The sequence below is a fragment of the Glycine max genome, chromosome 18 (assembly GCF_000004515.6).
Source record: "Glycine max cultivar Williams 82 chromosome 18, Glycine_max_v4.0, whole genome shotgun sequence".
Classification (NCBI taxonomy): Eukaryota; Viridiplantae; Streptophyta; class Magnoliopsida; order Fabales; family Fabaceae; genus Glycine; species Glycine max.
Window position 1 is genome coordinate 50,155,210 of NC_038254.2, and position 18,144 is coordinate 50,173,353.

Below are 18,144 nucleotides of genomic sequence, written 5' to 3' on the forward strand. Positions count from 1 at the left end.
ACTTTTCCTCATCATGAAAGATTGACTGAAAGCAATTTGGAGACCATTGAGAGGCATTGATGTGGTTGATATGGGGAAGAATTTTTATATGGTCAAATTTGATTTAACCAAAGATAAAAATTAGGTCATCGGTAAGGATTCTTGGATTATTTTTTTTATTGTTATTTAAGAGAACAAACTTCTCTTTTATGGTTTTTATTCGGTGACTTTAATCATTTATCCATCAAATGCGATGATTAAGAACAATTTTAATGCATTGTTCCGCAAGCATGTGAGCTTTGCAAGCAACGTTGTCTAATAAGCATTTCCCACTACACACACATTAATTACTTTTCTCTTTAACCACCGGTTGCTTACTGTAGCACGAGTGTTATTTATTTTTAAGATATTAAAAAAAATAAAAAATAAACATAAATGAGTGAATGATGTGTATTGGGAAAAGTAAAAGTGAGTGATGTGTATTGTTTTTAATAATAAAATATTTTTTTTGTGGATCCCATTGAAAGCAACGTTGTCTAATAAGCATTTTCCACTACACACACATTAATTACTTTTCTCTTTAACCACCGGTAGCTTACTGTAGCACGAGTGTTATTTATTTTTAAGATATTAAAAAAATAAAAAATAAACATAAATGAGTGAATGATGTGTATTGGAAAAAGTAAAAGTGAGTGATGTGTATTGTTTTTAATAATAAAATAATTTTTTGTGGATCCCATTGAAAGCACTCAAAGAGAGTTGTTTCATTGTGAGAATTAAATGTTCAAAGGTACTTGTATTGGAAAGAGTAAAAGTGAGTGATGTGTACATATGAGTCCCATTTTAAGCACCCTAAGTGAGTTGCTAGGTTGGAGATACTCTAACCCTCTTTAGAGTAGCTTCATCTCAAACGGGGTGTTAGATGCAATTGTTCTTTAAGAGATTATCTATCACATGAATAAATCCCCGAGAAAGAAAGATGATGTTATTTTTAAATTAGATTTAAAAAAGGTCTACAAAAGGGTCAATTGGGAATTTCTACAACACACCCTGAGATTTTTTGGCACCTCATTCACTATTTCCCTCATCATGCATAGTATATCTTCCACGTCAATATCTCTTTTATGGAATGGTAGTAAAAATCATAATTTTACACCAATGAATGAAGAGATCTCATGCAAGGAGTTCCTTTTTCTTTCTACCTTTTTCGTTGTGTATAGAATGTTTAGGTGGAAAGATAACATGAGAAGTTAAACAAAGGTGATGATGACTCATTTTTCATTTCTCAAAAAATTGTCTACACATTTTGCATCTCATGTTCATACATGACGTTCTCATTCGCCAAGGCGAAAGCCTTCTAGGGCTCACCTTACTAATCTATCAAAATAAATTAAATTTGATTGAATATAAGCAATGAGTTTGAATATAAATATATTGATATTTATTGAAAATGAATATTAAAAGAGATATAAATCCTAAAATATTTTTCTTCTTCTTAAATACAAGTATAAAAATAATTACTATAATACTTTAATTCTCATGTTTTTTTAATAAACATGGTATAACAACATTTACATGTACATTTCACTATAATGATTAGTTTAAAATAAGTTTAACAATATGGATTTACGTAGTTTAGCTTATATTATGATTTTATTCAACCTACACACCTTGCTCTTGTGTACTTAAACTCTATCTTATTTGAGTCGAATTGTACTTGAATTAAAAAATTTACTTGATAAAAAAAAAAATCAAGCTGAGTGAAGGATAAGTATTACTCGTTCAAAGGCGTTCCCTCACATGCGCTACTAATCCACTTTCAGCTAGAAGTAGTCCATTCTAACGATATATACTTCTAAATATATATTTTATAAAAATAAGTAATATATTATATTTATGTGATGAGTGCTAATATGTTCCACTATAATATTATACTTTTAAATTTTCTAAAAAAAAATTATAACTTATTAACGTATTAATTAACAAACTAAAATGAAAATGTACCAAAAAAAAATTAAAATGAATACGTAACGTAGCAATCAGATCAAGGGGGAGGGGCCACAGAGAAGAGACAAAGAATTCAAAGTTTATAAGAATCTGCTAAGAGAGAATTCGAGTCTCCCCAAATTTTCTCATCTAACGTTAAAGTGACAACACATGTTGTTTCTCTCATTCGTTGCTGAATTCTCCTTCATCTTCTTCACTGCAATTTGCAGCCACTAACAGATAAACAATCATTCTCAAACCCCTTCACAGGTAAACACCCTTCTCAGTTTTTTTTTCTGCATCATTTTTCTGAGTTTTAAGAAGTAAAAGGATCCTTACTCTTTTTTCTGCATGAAAGTTTGAAGCTTTACTTGGTTGGCTTCAGGTTTGAGATCATTTTTTTAGAGTTTTAACTACATTTTGTTGATTATTTCTCTCTTCATACCCTTTTATGTTCTTATTTATGGGGTGGTGTTGAAGGTGTGCTATTTTCCTTCTTTTTTTTGTATGGGGGTGATGTGTGTGTGGATCGTTTATTTGTTATTACTGGTTTTGTTCTTAGTATATCTCTTGTGTAGAGGGCGTGCTATTTTTATTTTTTTTATTTATGGTGTTGATGGCGGGTGGGAATAGTTTACTTGTTATTACTGATTGACAGTTTCTTAGTTTCTTTGATCATTTTCTGTAAGTTTTTTCCTTTTGTTTTTGCTTCTACTTTGTCTCTTTTCTTCGATTGAATTGTTGTATGTGGTGATAGTTTTGCCAATCTTAAAGCGTGGATACAATTTTTCTCTGCTTCATTGCTACCCTTCAAAACAGGATGTGGCAAGGACCATTGACATGTGAAACAAACACAAAATTAGGTAGACAGGGAGGAATATTATGGAAGTTAGGCCACGATATGATGGAAAATGGAAACACATCCTTGTAGTGCTTATTTACAACCTTGTGGAATTTCCTTTCCCTCTGAAGTTCCACCAAATTCTCCCTACTTTAAGAAAATCCACATGGATATGTGAGCACTGTTTTTATTTGTTTGATTCGCTTGCTTTGGTATAAAATCACTGGTGATCACAGGTTACACGAGTCTTGTTCAAGTCTCAAGCCCATCAGTGTGTGTTGTATTGAAAAATGTCAGTGTGCTTATCTAACTAGTTGAATGATTATTTGATTAAACTGCTTGGGTGGATCTATCAAATTTTGACACCATATAGGCATGTACTTCTTTAGTTGTTCAAACCTGTTTTCTTCTTGTCTGTCAACCACTTATTCCTAATAATTATAGAGGAATCTGTAATTAATCAATTGCCAATTTGTTGTCGAGTCAAATCCTGTAAATTTATGATTAAAAGTCACCTGTTGCTGTTTTGTTTTGGGATTTGATTTCCTTGTCCCTTTTCTTAGTTTGTTTTGCATACATCCAGATTGTTAAACGCTAAAATCTGAAAGATGTAAGTATTGGTGGAAAAAGATTAATTTTTACCTAGCATTTTATAATTCTTAGCTCGATTGGATTGTTTAATGTTGCCTACTAAATTTTGTCTTTTTTTCAGGTGTGCCTTCATTAAATGTTTTGCTCTTGGGAAGTTGAAAGCTAACCAGGTGCTGCTTTATTCCTTGACAGTTCTAGAAGATTTCTAAGGAGTTCATCTTCAATATTCTCCAGTGTCCTTTACCAAAACCAGGGAATGCTGAAAGATGTGGTTGAAAGTAAAGAGTTCCCTCTCTCAAGTTAATGAGGTTGTAGCTCCATCTGAGCTAGCCTTAGAAATCCTTGATGAGATTGGATGTTTAGATCACTGCCAACATCTATTATATGCTCATGTGCCTGAGGTGACTGGAAATCTAAGCAATTGTGTGATGTCAAAACGTGATGTTTGTGAAGATGGCTAAGCTTTGAGCATCTTTGGAATAGTTTACTGCTTTCTGGTCACGTAAGCACCTGTTTTTAGAATATACTTGGTAGCATTGGTTGTATGCAAAAAGAGTTACAATAAATGGAGCAGAAGGGAAGTGTGCTTATGCAAAGATATGAACTTGGGAGATTATTAGGCCAAGGAACCTTTGCTAAGGTCTACCATGCTAGGAACCTTATAACTGGCATGAGTGTGGCCATTAAGGTAATTGATAAAGAAAGGATTTTGAAAGTTGGAATGATTGATCAGATTAAGCGTGAAATTTCAGTGATGAGATTAATCAGACATCCACATGTGGTTGAGCTTTATGAGGTAATGGCCAGTAAAACCAAAATTTACTTTGTCATGGAACATGCAAAAGGTGGTGAGCTCTTCAACAAGGTAGTCAAAGGAAGGCTCAAGGTGGATGTTGCTCGGAAATATTTCCAGCAACTGATCAGTGCTGTTGACTACTGCCATAGCAGGGGTGTGTGTCATCGAGATTTAAAACCTGAAAATCTTTTGTTGGATGAAAATGAGAATTTGAAGGTATCAGACTTTGGGTTGAGTGCTCTTGCTGAATCTAAGTGCCAAGATGGATTGCTCCATACTACATGTGGTACCCCTGCCTATGTTTCTCCGGAAGTGATAAACAGAAAGGGCTATGATGGGATGAAAGCTGATATATGGTCATGTGGGGTAATCTTGTATGTTCTATTGGCTGGTCATCTTCCATTCCATGATTCAAATCTGATGGAGATGTACAGGAAAATTGGTAGAGGGGAATTCAAATTTCCTAAATGGCTTGCACCGGACGTCCGCCGGTTATTGTCCAGAATATTGGATCCAAACCCAAAGGCCAGGATATCAATGGCCAAGATTATGGAAAGTTCCTGGTTTAAAAAGGGGTTGGAGAAGCCTGCAATTACTGTGACCGAAAACGAAGAACTAGTTCCCCTGGATGCTGATGGAATATTTGAAGTGAGCGAGAATGGTGGTCCCATTGCCAAGCCAAAGCAAGAACAGGCCAAGCCATGTAATTTAAATGCTTTTGATATTATCTCCTTCTCAACTGGTTTTGATTTATCTGGTTTGTTCGAGGACACTGTTCTCAGGAAGGAGACGCGGTTCATGTCAAAGAAGCCGGCCTCAATCATAATCTCGAAGTTGGAAGAAGTTTGTAAGCAGCTTCGTTTGAAAGTAAAGAAGAAAGATGGAGGCTTGCTCAAGTTGGAAGGTTCCAAAGAAGGCAGGAAAGGGACTTTGGGTGTTGATGCTGAGATTTTTGAGATTACCCCACACTTCCATATGGTAGAACTTAGAAAGTGCAACGGTGACACCATGGAGTACCAGAAGCTTTTTAAACAGGACATAAGACCATCACTTAAGGACATTGTTTGGACCTGGCAAGGAGAACAACCACATCAAGATCAAGAGCGACAGCAACATGAAGTAGTCCAGGAAGAGCACCAACCTTCTCATAATGCTTAGTTTCATGATCAATACTTCACCCCATGGTTTTTGTATGCACTTTGCTTCTTTTGTCATTGTCTTAGTCAAGTGCTTAATTTGATAGGACTCAGAATAATTTGGCTAGTTCAGCCTCCTCTTGAATGATGGATACTTGAACCATTGTGTACCTAAATTGCAAATTTCACCAATTTGGGTGTTTTATTCCATCCTTCATGATCTTTCTTTATACTTAGTTGCTTTATATTGCTTCACATGTTTTGAACTGGCAATTTGCATTTTGAAGCTTAGGTTAGTATAACTGTGGGATATGATAGCATAGTTTTTACTTAAGAACCCCACCACAATTTCCCCGTGTTCCGTGTCTAAATGAAACTGCTTGGTTTGTGTCATGTTCATAATTTATTTATTTTTGGTTTCCTATACCAATTTGCCTATGAATTGATTTGGACCTGTTACGTTTTATATTATGCATTTTATTTTATTTAAAAGTGCATTATGAAATGCAATTGGGTGAAAGTTAAAAGTGACATCATATATTACTTTTTGACTTTTATTGGCCAATGTGTTCAAGCATGTTTGTGTCTGGGTCTCTGATTAATAGACGTGGAAGCTACAACTTGTAGATAACGCATATGTAGTGATCATATCTAACACGCTACATTAACTGCTTTATCGGGGTTATTCTGAACAACCAGTAATTTTTTATCCTTGTTTTTTCTTTGGATGAACCAACAGTCAACATAGGATACAAATCATATTTGTGTGCACCACGGATTTATTATAGAAATCAGAGTATAATATTGGTCCACCAATACAGTTTTTGGTCAACTTTTATAGATGCTCTCCCATGTAATTTTGTCAAAACTTGAGATGCATGAGTTGATTTAACTTGTGAGAAAAGTGTAATTCATTTTACTGTCTTATTTTTTTCTTCTTCTAAGTGTTTCTAAAATACACTTTTTTTCAACATTTTTAGTGAAATTTATTGTGTCCCAATTTTCGACTTGAAAGGAAGGCTCAATATGGCCCAAAACAATGGTTCACAACATGCAGGGATTTTGTTCTTGCACTTGTCATTTTTCTTCTACACCCAGCAGTGAGAGTGAAAAACCAAAAATACCCTTATGTATATAGCCTATATGGATTGTCAATCCGTAAGGTCATTACGGATTGCCAACCCTCCAAGTCACAAAACCCCTAAGCACTTCATCATGGACCTTACACAAACCACGCCCACTCCCTCTCCCTCCCTGGCCAGCACCGTCACAAGGATCTCAGTAGCCTCGCGTGACTCCGGCGTGGCAATGCCATCGAGCGGGACGAGAGGAAGGGTGATGGCCATGAAGGACACAAGGGAGGAGAGTGCTATGGGGTCCAACCTCGCCTTGGAGGCGTCGAGGGCAGAGATGGTGGCGGCAAAGTATGCGGGTGGCATGAGGGGGAGGCGCTCCGTGGCAAGGTTGGAGCAAAGGGGGACAACGGTGGTGAGGTGGTGGTGCTGCGATGTGGCGAAGTTGGTGTAGCGGTTCATGAGCTGCTAACAGAGGTCCGTGCCATCCTTGAATGGTTTCATGTGTTCATCTTCCATGCATTTGAATGGTTTGGAGAATTTTGTTCCACCGGTGGGTGTGTGGATGGGGAAGGTAAGACCATTACGGATTCGCAATCCATAAGGCCATTATGAATTCGTAATCCATAAGAATCATACGAATTGTTAATCTATATGTTTTGGAATATTTTAAAAAAGGATAATTTTATAATATTTCAAAAAGTGTTGGGTGTAGAAGATTTTCTTATGGTGTAGGAAAAAAATCCCTAACATGCACCTTTTTCCCTTGATTTAGCCCACAAACAATTCAAAGATATACTACAAAGAAACACAAATCACTTATGGTTATATATTAACATAAGATTTCTTTTAAAAAAAAAATTACTATTGATTTTAAAACTTTAAAAGTCTGGAGATAAAAATTGATGGCATAATAACTAAAATTTGATAAAATATAATATTTAAATAAGATTTTAAAAAATAAGATTGTTATTGATTTAATAGTTTAAAATAAAAATGTCAAGAGAGAAAAATAGATTTTATACTAACTAAAATTTAGTCAAATATAATTTTAGATCATATTTCTTGTAAAAAATAGACAATAATCTATTTTTTATAGACAAATTAGATATCGATCCCATGCTCATGCTCCTCCATTGTGATTCTATAATTATATAAAATAAATAGTAAAACAAGACCAATCTACTACCATGCTTACACACGTGTCTAACTTTTTCATTTTTTGGGGGGTACATAATCATTTTCGTTCTAAATATGTAAAACGCTGACAAATTCATCCCCAAAAGATAAAAACTCAAATTTTAGTTTCTAGAAGTAAAAAATAAAATGTGATAAATTCATTCATCTATTTAACTTTTGTTTGTTACTGTTAATGAAAGAATAAAATGTCAACAAATGATTGTCAACATGGCTGTTGAATAAATTAGACCAAAATGTCAGTAAGTTTTCATTGGACCAAAATGTCTGTAAGTTTTCATTGGACTAATTTATCAGACCTCAAATCTCGTTTCATTTAAGGGTAAATATATAATTTAATCTTCATCTTTCATCCCCATTTTTTTTTATCGTTGCAAGCATATATTACAATAAACACATAAAAATAGGAAAACAAGCATAAGTTAGAACAAACATGATAATAAGCATAATATTGATTGATAAGCATAATCTATATGTTGCTATGAAATTTCTAATGTGATACTACCTTGCCCAAAATATAATACTCAAACAAAAATGCATAGCCATTAAGTCAATTCTTACAAATAAAAACATTGTAACAATTGTAATAGTGTAACAATCATTTCATTTTTTATAAGGATTAACTTAATGGTAGTGTCTTTTTGTTTGAGTCTCATATTTTAGGTAAGGTATTGTCACATTAGAAATTTCATAGCAACAAACAGATTATACTTATTAATCAATATTATACTTATTATTATATTTGTTCTAACTTATGTTTGTTTCCCTATATTTTTAAAGTGTTTATTGTAATGTTATGTTTGTAATGATAAAAAGAAGGGAGATGAAAATTAAATTATATTATACTCTTAAATGAAATAAAATTTGGGGTCTGATAAATTAGTAAAATAGAAACCTACTGACATTTTGGTCAAATTTATTCAGCAACCATGTTGACAATTATTTTTGCGACATTTTCGCCCCTCTGTGTCACATATATAAGCTCTTTCATTAACAGTAACGGACAAAAGTTAATGGATGGATTGATTTGTCGTATTTTTTCACTTTCGGGGACTAAAATTTAAATTTTTGTCTTTTGAAAATGAATTTGTCAACACTCTACACATTTAAGGATAAAAATGAGTATTTTTCCTTTTTTTTTACAAACTTTGACTGCGTTTAGCAAAATTAGCTGAAAAATTAAATGATAGTTGAAAAACTAGTTGGTAGTTGAATGTTAGAAGCTAATAGCTGAAAACTAAAAAACTTGTCTATTAAATTATAAGTATTCAATAAAACAATTGTTGAAATAGTTGAAAAGTGTAAAATAACAAAAATTAATATTAAAATCGTGATTTATTTAAAAAGAGTAACAAGGAAATTAGATAATGTATCGAGGATAAAATGAAAGGAAATATAAAAAAGCTAGATGTTAGAAGTTAGCGTTTTAAAAAAATATTACTTCAAGTAATATTTCAAAAAACATTACTTCAAGTAACGTTTCAAAAATTGCTAAAAATCACTAAAAAAAATTTGTTTATTAAACAGTCAAATAAGTTTTTCAGCTAGTAAAAAAATTAACTAAAATACCTTGTCCAACATATTCATACCTAAAGTTGATAAATTTGATATAGGCAATCATTTGAAAATGGAATGTTTGTTAAACCTAGTAAAGATTGATCTCAATAATTATTGAATTAAATTTTTTGAAAAAGTCTCGGGGGCCAAATCCCGAATATTGAACCTTGATCCGACCCTGCTTGGGAGAGAACTTAACTATTGCACAAAGGATGGTAGATAAGGAGATGACACATGCCATTATGATACCACAAACAAACACTAATGAGTATAGTTATCAAACTCTCGAGTTAACTCGCTAATTCTTACAAGTTTAAGTTTATGAGTTCACTTATACTCTGTGGGTTGACTCGTGTGTAAACTTTATTTTAGTAAACTCGATAAATTCTAAGTAAGCTCGATAGACTCTCAAGTTTACCATTGAGTCAGCAAGTTAAAAAATTATACCAAAATATAAGTCATTTTGGGTTATTTTCTGTATGTTTAATGTTCAACATATCTCTATTTAGTGTGTTATTCCCCGAATTAAAAAATCATTACTTTTAATAACACAAAATCCTTAATGAGAATGTTATATCACTAATATGACATCTACAAGTTATTAACTAATAGTGATGCATTACTAAACTTGGTTATTTAAGTATTGTGAAATTTATGATTTACTATTTTGCTTTATTATATTGTTGAAATGTTTAATTGATAAATTATTTATAAATATTTTGTCATTATTTTTATATGAAATAAACTCTTACGAGTTAATAAGTTGAATTCACAAGTTGAGTTTATAAAACTCTCATGAGTGTGCATAAACTCTTGAATTTGATAACCTTTGTTAATTAGTATTATTTGGAATGATTATTTCTTTTAATTCGTACATGACACTAAGGGAAAAAATAATTTTATATTTTTAAAGAATAAAAATAAAAAAAAATGCAAAATCTTATATTTGGAATGATTTCAATAATCCAAACTTTTTTGTTCATATAAGTTGGATTCATCGGATTGTTAGATTGATTTGTACCTATGAAACCCCTAATTAATCATGTATTAGCAGCATTATCATGCAATTTATTTAAACTTTAATAAGAAGAAATTGAAAAAAATGCACTAATTCCCAAATTGATGCTTATAAAATAGCAATGAAGTTTAATAATAAAAACATAAGAGAGTAAAACAACCAAATATCAAAGCAATTTTAGGAAGAAAGTGTTGGAAGAGAGTGTAACATTTCTCTTTTTATAATTTAGATCAGCAACGTGACACATTTCTCACGTGTCCATGTTTCTCTAGGGGCAATATGGGCACCTACAAATTGAGCATGCTCGCCTGAAGATGACAGATCTATCTAAAATCTTGCCGTCTTCTGCTCTCTCTATATTTCTTTTCTCTCTCTATAAATAAGCAACCTTTACCTCATAACCTTTCTTAATCTCATCAAATCAAACCCTTTTTCAACGCTCACATATAAATTTCTGCCACCAAATCCTTCCCACTCTCCTCAATTCTATTCATCTCAACTCAACAATCTCTCAGATCCGTGAAACAAAAACAAAAACAAAAAATTCGAAAACCCTAGTTCTATACATATATTAAGGAAAAAAAGGTCTGATAGATACCCATTGTCAATAAGATCTAACTCGTCACAGACAGATTTCCCCACAATTTCTTCTTAACAATTTTAACCTGATTGCGGGGAAAAAGATTGCCCTTTATTGATTTTTTTTGTCAAATAAAATTGTGTATAAAACCATCTGTGATCTGGGTTCTTTTGCGTATTTTAGTTTTTAAAGGGAAATTGAGGATTTTGGTACTGATTACTGTGGAACATGGTGGTTTTTCGATCTGGGTTCTTTTAAAAATGGGTTCTTTTGCGCATTTTGTTACTTTTTGCAAGGAAAATTGAGGGTTTTGGTACTGATTACTTTGGAACATGGTGGTTTTTGTTGATGGGCAGCTTTTTGCTGGTTTTGAGGCATTGCATTAAATTGGATTTTGATTATTCATGGCTGAACAAGCATTGGAAGGTAGCCAACCTGTGGATTTAACAAAGCACCCTTCTGGAATTGTGCCTACCCTTCAGTGAGTATCACTTTTCTTTGAAGTGAATGCTTCTTTGGATTGCAATTGCAAGCATGAGATGGGTAACTGTGTTGTTTGCAACAATGTGTTTTAGTTGCTTCAAATGATTAAATGAAAGTTTGAAGTTGTGGCCTGTGGGTTTTTTCTCACGAGTAATAAACAGGTTTCGTCCAAATCCAAGTGATCCCCCGTGTATGATATTGGGATTACTATTTGCAATGATGATAAAATTAACTCTTTTTTTGATGGGTTATACTGTTATCCAAATTAACCTCGTGTGGATCAGATGGGTTTACCAGTGTTTGGGCTAAAGATTCGTAGTTGGTCAATGTACCATTTACTTGTATTCCAATGGCAACTATTACTTCAAAACAGAAAATGTTTTGCTTGAGATTTACCTGTAAATGATCAGTCCTATTTTCTATATATGTCAGCATTCAAGTTCAAATTCAAATTCAAATCTGATATATATTACTATATGGGAATTCTTAGCTCAATTCAAAATTTCAGCCATCAGAACTAAGTGAATGAGGTTTGAGGGGCATTTCCATTATAGATGGAAGTTATACTCTAATGTGGAATTCCTTGTAGAGTTGTTGTGTATTCCATGATCCTTCAAAGATGAGCTCAAAATATATGCAGATTATGCTCAATACATTTGTTATGTAAATTTTATGTTAAGTACTTAGACTGGATAATGATTGCTTATGTCTGCATTGGAATATCTAAAATCGTTTACTATTTATACTGCCAGAAATATTGTGTCAACGGTCAGTTTGGACTGTAAGTTGGAGCTTAAATCAATTGCACTTCAAGCTCGTAATGCAGAATACAATCCCAAGGTAAATTTTGCCTGTTGGTTGTGAATTCCTCCCATCTCTGTGTGTGTACGTGCATGTGTACACTGTGTTGCTTTTTGCCTTGCAATTACAGCAAAGGTTGGCTTGGTTTTGGTTCAGTTCCGAAATTGTCTCTTGCTTCTAAAATATTACAGTTTTCTATTTGTTCCGGTAAAGGATAGGTTGATCTATGATTTCTGTTAATGTTTCTATTGATTCAAACCACTTATCACTACACTTTTGCTATCTGAAATCAATAATTAATTTGCATGCTAGATATGTCTTTATGCTGATTGGTCATTTGTCTGCAATGCTAAAGTCTATGGTTTGAATCTTTGTAGCGTTTTGCTGCTGTTATTATGAGGATCAGGGAACCAAAAACTACTGCACTCATTTTTGCATCTGGCAAGATGGTATGTTCTATTCGTTGAATCTGGTACTTCTGTCCGATTTAGTTGGAGTTGCATGAATTATTGAAATTAATGTGAGTTCACAACTAACTGATAGAAATCAGTTGATGATTTGCACACAAAAAAGTATATAAAGAAACTATTCTTTTTTTCTTTTTACAAGAATAAAGAAACCATTCTATTTATATAAATATTCTGCAATTCGTAATTTGACAACTGTGCCTTTGTCATGGTAGCTTATTTTATTGTGGTTTTCATTGTTTGTCTAAAAATTCGTGCAGGTGAAGTTGTACGTTTAGTTCTAGTTGTCTGGTTCTGTTATTGAATTCCCTTGTCCTGTGTTTTAGTTAACTATGCTGAGAAGTTTGATGGGCAGGCATTTGGACACTAGTTCCAAGGGAATGCTATATTTATACAATTCATAGTTGTCCATTTTCCACTAGTTTACCATTATAGGTGCTTGTAATGTGGCTGCAGAGTTAACATTACGAAGGATCCCACCCCTCTCCCCTCACCAACACCTTTTTTTTAAGGGCTTCTGTTCATTCACTCACAAAAACAAACCGATTCATCAAGTTGCTTCACTTGCTTGTGATGGGCTTCTATTTCTTATGCTTTTTCCCCTCTAAATTTAAATGGCATGGTTAGGTCTGTACTGGAGCTAAGAGCGAGCAACAGTCTAAATTGGCGGCAAGGAAGGTATGCTAATGCTCCTCCTCTCATCTTGTAAGCTCATTCATACTGTATATTATTGAAATTTCTCAAGTGGAGGTTGATTGACCGGAGAATCTTGCCATTATTTTAGCTTGGCTTGGAGCTTATTCTTTCTGTAGTTTGTAGAAAAATAAGCTCCTTAAACCAATGGAGGGGGTGGATGCTTTTGTTGTTCTCTTCACTTAGTAGAAGCATGACCCTCACATTTTATTCTTGAAAATTTATTGAATTTTCTCTCTTTTCAGTATGCTAGAATTATCCAAAAGCTTGGTTTCCCAGCTAAATTTAAGGTACAACATCCGCTCTGAAAATTGTCAGTTGTTTTCCACTCTACAGAAGTAGTTTGTGATCATTGACTTATTCCTTTTTTTTCTTTTTTGTGCTTTAGGATTTTAAGATTCAGAATATTGTTGGCTCTTGTGATGTAAAGTTCCCCATTCGACTGGAGGGTCTTGCCTATTCCCATGGTGCTTTCTCAAGTGTAAGTGTGAAATGTTATAATCTTCTGTTCTTCCTGGTGAATTTCTTGGAAAAATGGTCTACAAATTCCTGTCCTAGTTATCAGTACTATATATGGTCCTCTTAACATGGGTTATTCTATATGATGTTGTACATGAGTTGATGAATTGTCTTTTGTTTTTCCTTAATTAATATTTCTTATTCTTCCGGTGAGTCTTATTTGAAAAACGGTTATCATTGCTCAATTGTTATTTGTTGTTAGGCAATCACATCTTGGTGTTTGGTATCATATTACATAATTTCTATGTTGTTTCCTTGAACTATATACCTGATGTCAGTGGTGTGAAATATTCTATACTGAAAAACTGTATTCCATAACAGGTGTAAACTTTGCAAAACATGGATTTAATTAGTACAAACGCAAAACCATTCTTGATTTCCATGTTAGCCAAAGGACCACAAATCTGGTTTTATTAATTTTCAATAATCAGAGGTTGTGTTAACCCTATGATATCCATTTCAACTTCACTTTTGCAGATACTTATATGTTTTAAAAGTGTTGGAAGTTTTTATAATTATAACCGGAAGAATTGAGTGGGGAAGTATTTTTTTGCCATGGTGTTTGTGTTGTAAAGAGCATAGATGATGGAAATAGCCATTTTAAGTTGTGTTTCTGCTTTCCTGGCTTCTTTCTACATAATAAATGTTTAAGGAATGATTAGCATGTGTTGAACTTGTTTGTTCTTGTTGGTAGTATGAACCAGAGTTGTTTCCTGGACTAATCTATCGCATGAAGCAACCCAAGATAGTCTTGCTTATATTTGTCTCTGGAAAAATTGTTCTGACGGGAGCCAAGGTATAATAATGGTCTTGGATCTTCCCATGTAATTTTACATTTTGGCATTTTCCGGCTGATGTTTTCATTTTGGTTTCTTTAGGTTAGAGATGAGACTTACACAGCCTTTGAGAACATATATCCAGTGCTTACTGAGTTCAGGAAAAACCAACAATGGTATGGAAGCGGCTCTTTTTCAGTTGTTATAGGATATACATGTTGTAATCCCTGGACTAGGAATATAATGAATCAATATCATTGTCTCTATTATTTTGTTTTCTTCCTTCAGCTATCAGAATATGATTGCATCAGATGTAGGGCTGAGGTTTTCTTAATTGAAATGAAGAAACCCTTAATGCAGTTTTTGTTCTGGGTCATACATATATTTGTAGAAGTGTTGATGTTACATGTGATTTAACTACAAAAAGAAACTGAAATCTTAGTTTCTTGTGACTGCATTTTCTTGGTGTTGTGTTTGGAGGTACTCAGTGTGATTAGTAGTGTGTCTGAAGTTTATCTTGTTAGTTCTGATTTCTTGGAATATTTGCTATTAATGGCAGATTACTGTCAAGAGAGCAGGAGCAAGGTTTCCTGGTAGAGAAGATTGCGGAACACCGGCTTGAATTGATTGAACTGTAAATATGAAGACAAGAGATATCTGTAATCTGGATTGAGTTTTAATAAGACATCCCTTTTTGTTCTTGTCTTTTTCTCTCTTTAAAAAAAAAAGGATCCTGCTTTAGTAAAGTGGAAGGAAAAAAAACTGTGTATTGAATTTGACACTGAAAAAAAAAGAGATTTAGAAGAGGCAGAATAGAAAAGAAAAAGTGAGAAATTCTAAGCTTGTTTAGGTATGGTTAACTCAAGTAAGCAAGATCTCTCACCATTAGTGCGATGCAAATCATTAATATCTTTCAGTGTCACTGGAAAAATTATGTGTGGTTCATTTCAACTTTGAGCAACTTCGTTTTTATTGCTAATATAAAGTTTTAAAGTTCAAGTATTGTGTCTTCATCTAGAGTTCAAAACAGCATGGCGAGTTTAATCTACTATGGTTTATGAAGCAAGCAACATTTATCTGTCTTAATTTCATGTTGGAAATTTTTAGACGTTATGATAAATAAAACAGTACATTTGATAATTATGTTTCATGTACGTTGCAATTGAACAAAGGAATTTTTTTCCCAACTTGTTATTTTAGTCTAGTTACTAGTATACTGGACATCTTCGTTGAAACTACTTATTCACTACATAATATATTAGTGGTGAAAATTTATCACAAGAATAATATGGAAATGAAACTATCCCTTTTTTATTTATATTTTATACACCAAAAAATTATTAAAAAAAGTTAGAAACAATTATTACTATATGATCTGAATATTTCGAGGATTCTTCTAACCCTAAAAACTGTTCAATATTGATCAAAATGTTAAAATATTTGTATGTAAAGTATTACCTGAGTAAAATGATCCAAATGGATTTTTTTTTTCAAATTTTTTAAATGAGAGTAAAATTTAAATTAATATTCGAAATAGATAAGTTGTAGGATGATTTACGACTTATGAATTGTCATAAACTATTTTATGACTTCTTTTTATTTTAAGATTTTAATTTTTTAAACATGACTTTAAAATGGTGAGATTTTTTTGCCTAAAAATAGTTGTATGAACTGAATTTAGAGTTTAGTTGAAAATAGAAAAATTAGTCAAATGCTTCAGTACAATCCGACCTTAGCTCAGTTGGTAGAGCGGAGGACTGTAGTTGGTAACGTGCCAAATGGATATCCTTAGGTCGCTGGTTCGAATCCGGCAGGTCGGATTTTTTTATATGTAAACTTTCTTTTTTTTTTTTCCAATGTTTGGTTCTTTTTGCCCTTTCTTTCTCGGTTAATTTTTTAGTTATACAACTTTGAAACGCAATCTAATCAAAAATCATTTTCTACATTGAACAGAGAATAAATTAGATGTATGGTTATAAATCCCCTCCCGCTTTCAGGTCCATTTTTTAAAAAAATTTAGATTTAGTTTACAAGTTTGCAATCAAATGATATTTTGACTTTTTAATAACATTAAAAACTAATAACTAAAATCATTATAAAATACTTTAATATGTAAAGGAAATTACAAAATTGTTGAAATTTTAATCGTTAAACTATAATGTGAATGGTTAACTTTAACTGTAAATTTTAATCAAAATTAATTAGAGTAAATATTTATTCAACCCCTTAAAAAATTTATTTAATCCAATCTAATCTCTAGAAAAGGTTGCAAAACAATCCTTCAAAATAGAAACCTAAGTAGGTTAAGCTTTGTGAACCCGTCAAATTGTTACATTTTTATGGATTGAACTGGATCATTAGATTAGATTGAATTTATTTTAGCGAACTCAATTAAAATTAAATTTGATAATAAATTTAGAGTTTTGAATACGACTAAATCCAACTCAACCCAAATATATAATAATTATATTATAAAAAATATTAATTGTCTACAAGTATAAAAAAATCTTAAACACTTAAAATAAATTAATACCTCCATCAGTTTCATACTCACTCTCATAAGTCTAAATTGTGGTGGAAATAACTTTTTCCTAAAATTATGTTGTTTAACAAGTTACAATATTACAAGTTTATGTTTTATCATTATGATTTTATAAAAGTATTTACTATTAATTTTTCAATTAATAATTATTTTGTATTTCATACACTAAATTATAATGTAAACTATCAAAAAATAGAATCTAAAGGCTATCGGATTCATTATCTTCTCTTTTATGTTCTTGTTCAAATATACATCAATAACTTGTCATAATCTGTCCGAAACCTAGACAAACGAAGAGGGTTGTGTTACGTTCTCATAGCCAGCATAAACTTATTAAAATACTAAATATGAATTATTCATGATAGATTTTGTGTTAATGTTAAGTGGCTATAGAACTTTAAAATTGAAATTATTTACAATTTGCCAACAATATTACAAACCGACCTTAGCTTAGTTGGTAGAGTGGAGGACTGTAGTTGGTAGGTCGGAATTTTTTCTTTTTTTCTCTCTGATTCGTAGACTGAATATTAAAATTAATTAAAGATGCGAATATCCGTTTATCATTTGTTCGAAGTAATCTGCACTCGTATTAATTTAGCTGTATATGCGACAAAGTTAACAGCTGATGTTTATAGTATAATTTTATATGGAATAATTTATTTTAACAATTATCACGCTCAAATAATTCTGCTCTCTTTGCAAAACATTTAATTTTTTTAAAGCACCTTGGAGAGATAAATAAATAAATTGAAGGTGAAATACCAATTAAAAAAAGATGACAATTCAATTTAGGTGGTTTGAATACATAGAAATAAGACCATGGGAAGCAAAAGTAAAAAGGATTTCAAAAGAAATTGTCGAAAAAAATCTCATGATAAATAATATCAAGTGTGATCCACATAACCAACCTCACTCAAATAAAGTTTATTGTTGTTAATGTTTCAATTGTCAATACTATATTAATTATAAATTCCGAGTAATTGAAATCCTTGGGAAACTATTACGGGGTGCCCCCAACGCAAACCAAACCCAAGCTACATCTGCGCAACTAAGCCATTTAAGCTAGAAAATCTGATGCATACAAAATAACTTTTGACCCTTTTTCAACA

At 32.3% G+C, this 18,144-nt stretch overlaps 2 protein-coding genes and 1 non-coding gene across 4 annotated transcripts; all 3 read left to right on the forward strand.

The window, feature by feature from the left end:
- Nucleotides 1-2,078: 2,078 nt before the first annotated feature.
- On the forward strand, nt 2,079-5,539 carry LOC100803787 (CBL-interacting protein kinase 2). 2 transcript variants are annotated; one of them, XM_003552258.5, is made up of 2 exons: nt 2,079-2,235; nt 3,519-5,539. In XM_003552258.5, exon 2 carries the CDS (start codon nt 3,963-3,965, stop codon nt 5,349-5,351), a length of 1,389 nt encoding a protein of 462 aa, XP_003552306.1. In that variant the 5' UTR covers nt 2,079-2,235; nt 3,519-3,962; the 3' UTR covers nt 5,352-5,539. The 2 variants fall into 2 exon arrangements, with proteins under 2 accessions (XP_003552306.1, XP_014626652.1); XM_014771166.2 differs by having other exon boundaries at nt 2,086-2,235; nt 3,590-5,539.
- A 4,950-nt stretch (nt 5,540-10,489) lies between these two features.
- On the forward strand, nt 10,490-15,194 carry LOC100804848 (TATA-box-binding protein). The gene is made up of 10 exons (XM_003552260.5): nt 10,490-10,759; nt 11,111-11,235; nt 11,990-12,077; nt 12,416-12,487; nt 13,133-13,183; nt 13,444-13,488; nt 13,587-13,679; nt 14,412-14,513; nt 14,596-14,669; nt 15,053-15,194. Coding segments are annotated over exons 2-10 (603 nt in total). The 5' UTR covers nt 10,490-10,759; nt 11,111-11,158; the 3' UTR covers nt 15,054-15,194.
- Nucleotides 15,195-16,219: 1,025 nt separating this feature from the next.
- TRNAY-GUA (transfer RNA tyrosine (anticodon GUA)) lies at nt 16,220-16,313 on the forward strand. Its single transcript has 2 exons — nt 16,220-16,256; nt 16,278-16,313. It is a non-coding gene; the product is annotated as a tRNA-Tyr (tRNA).
- Nucleotides 16,314-18,144: the final 1,831 nt, after the last annotated feature.

Excerpts from the sequence above, each read along its gene's own strand:
- LOC100803787 (XM_003552258.5), top strand. The coding sequence starts at position 3,963 with ATGGAGCAGAAGGGAAGTGTGCTTATGCAAAGATATGAACTTGGGAGA.
- LOC100804848 (XM_003552260.5), top strand. The coding sequence starts at position 11,159 with ATGGCTGAACAAGCATTGGAAGGTAGCCAACCTGTGGATTTAACAAAG. Across the intron at positions 12,078-12,415 it reads ATGCAGAATACAATCCCAAG|CGTTTTGCTGCTGTTATTAT; the intron begins GTAAATTTTGCC and ends GAATCTTTGTAG. Across the intron at positions 13,489-13,586 it reads GTTTCCCAGCTAAATTTAAG|GATTTTAAGATTCAGAATAT; the intron begins GTACAACATCCG and ends TTTGTGCTTTAG.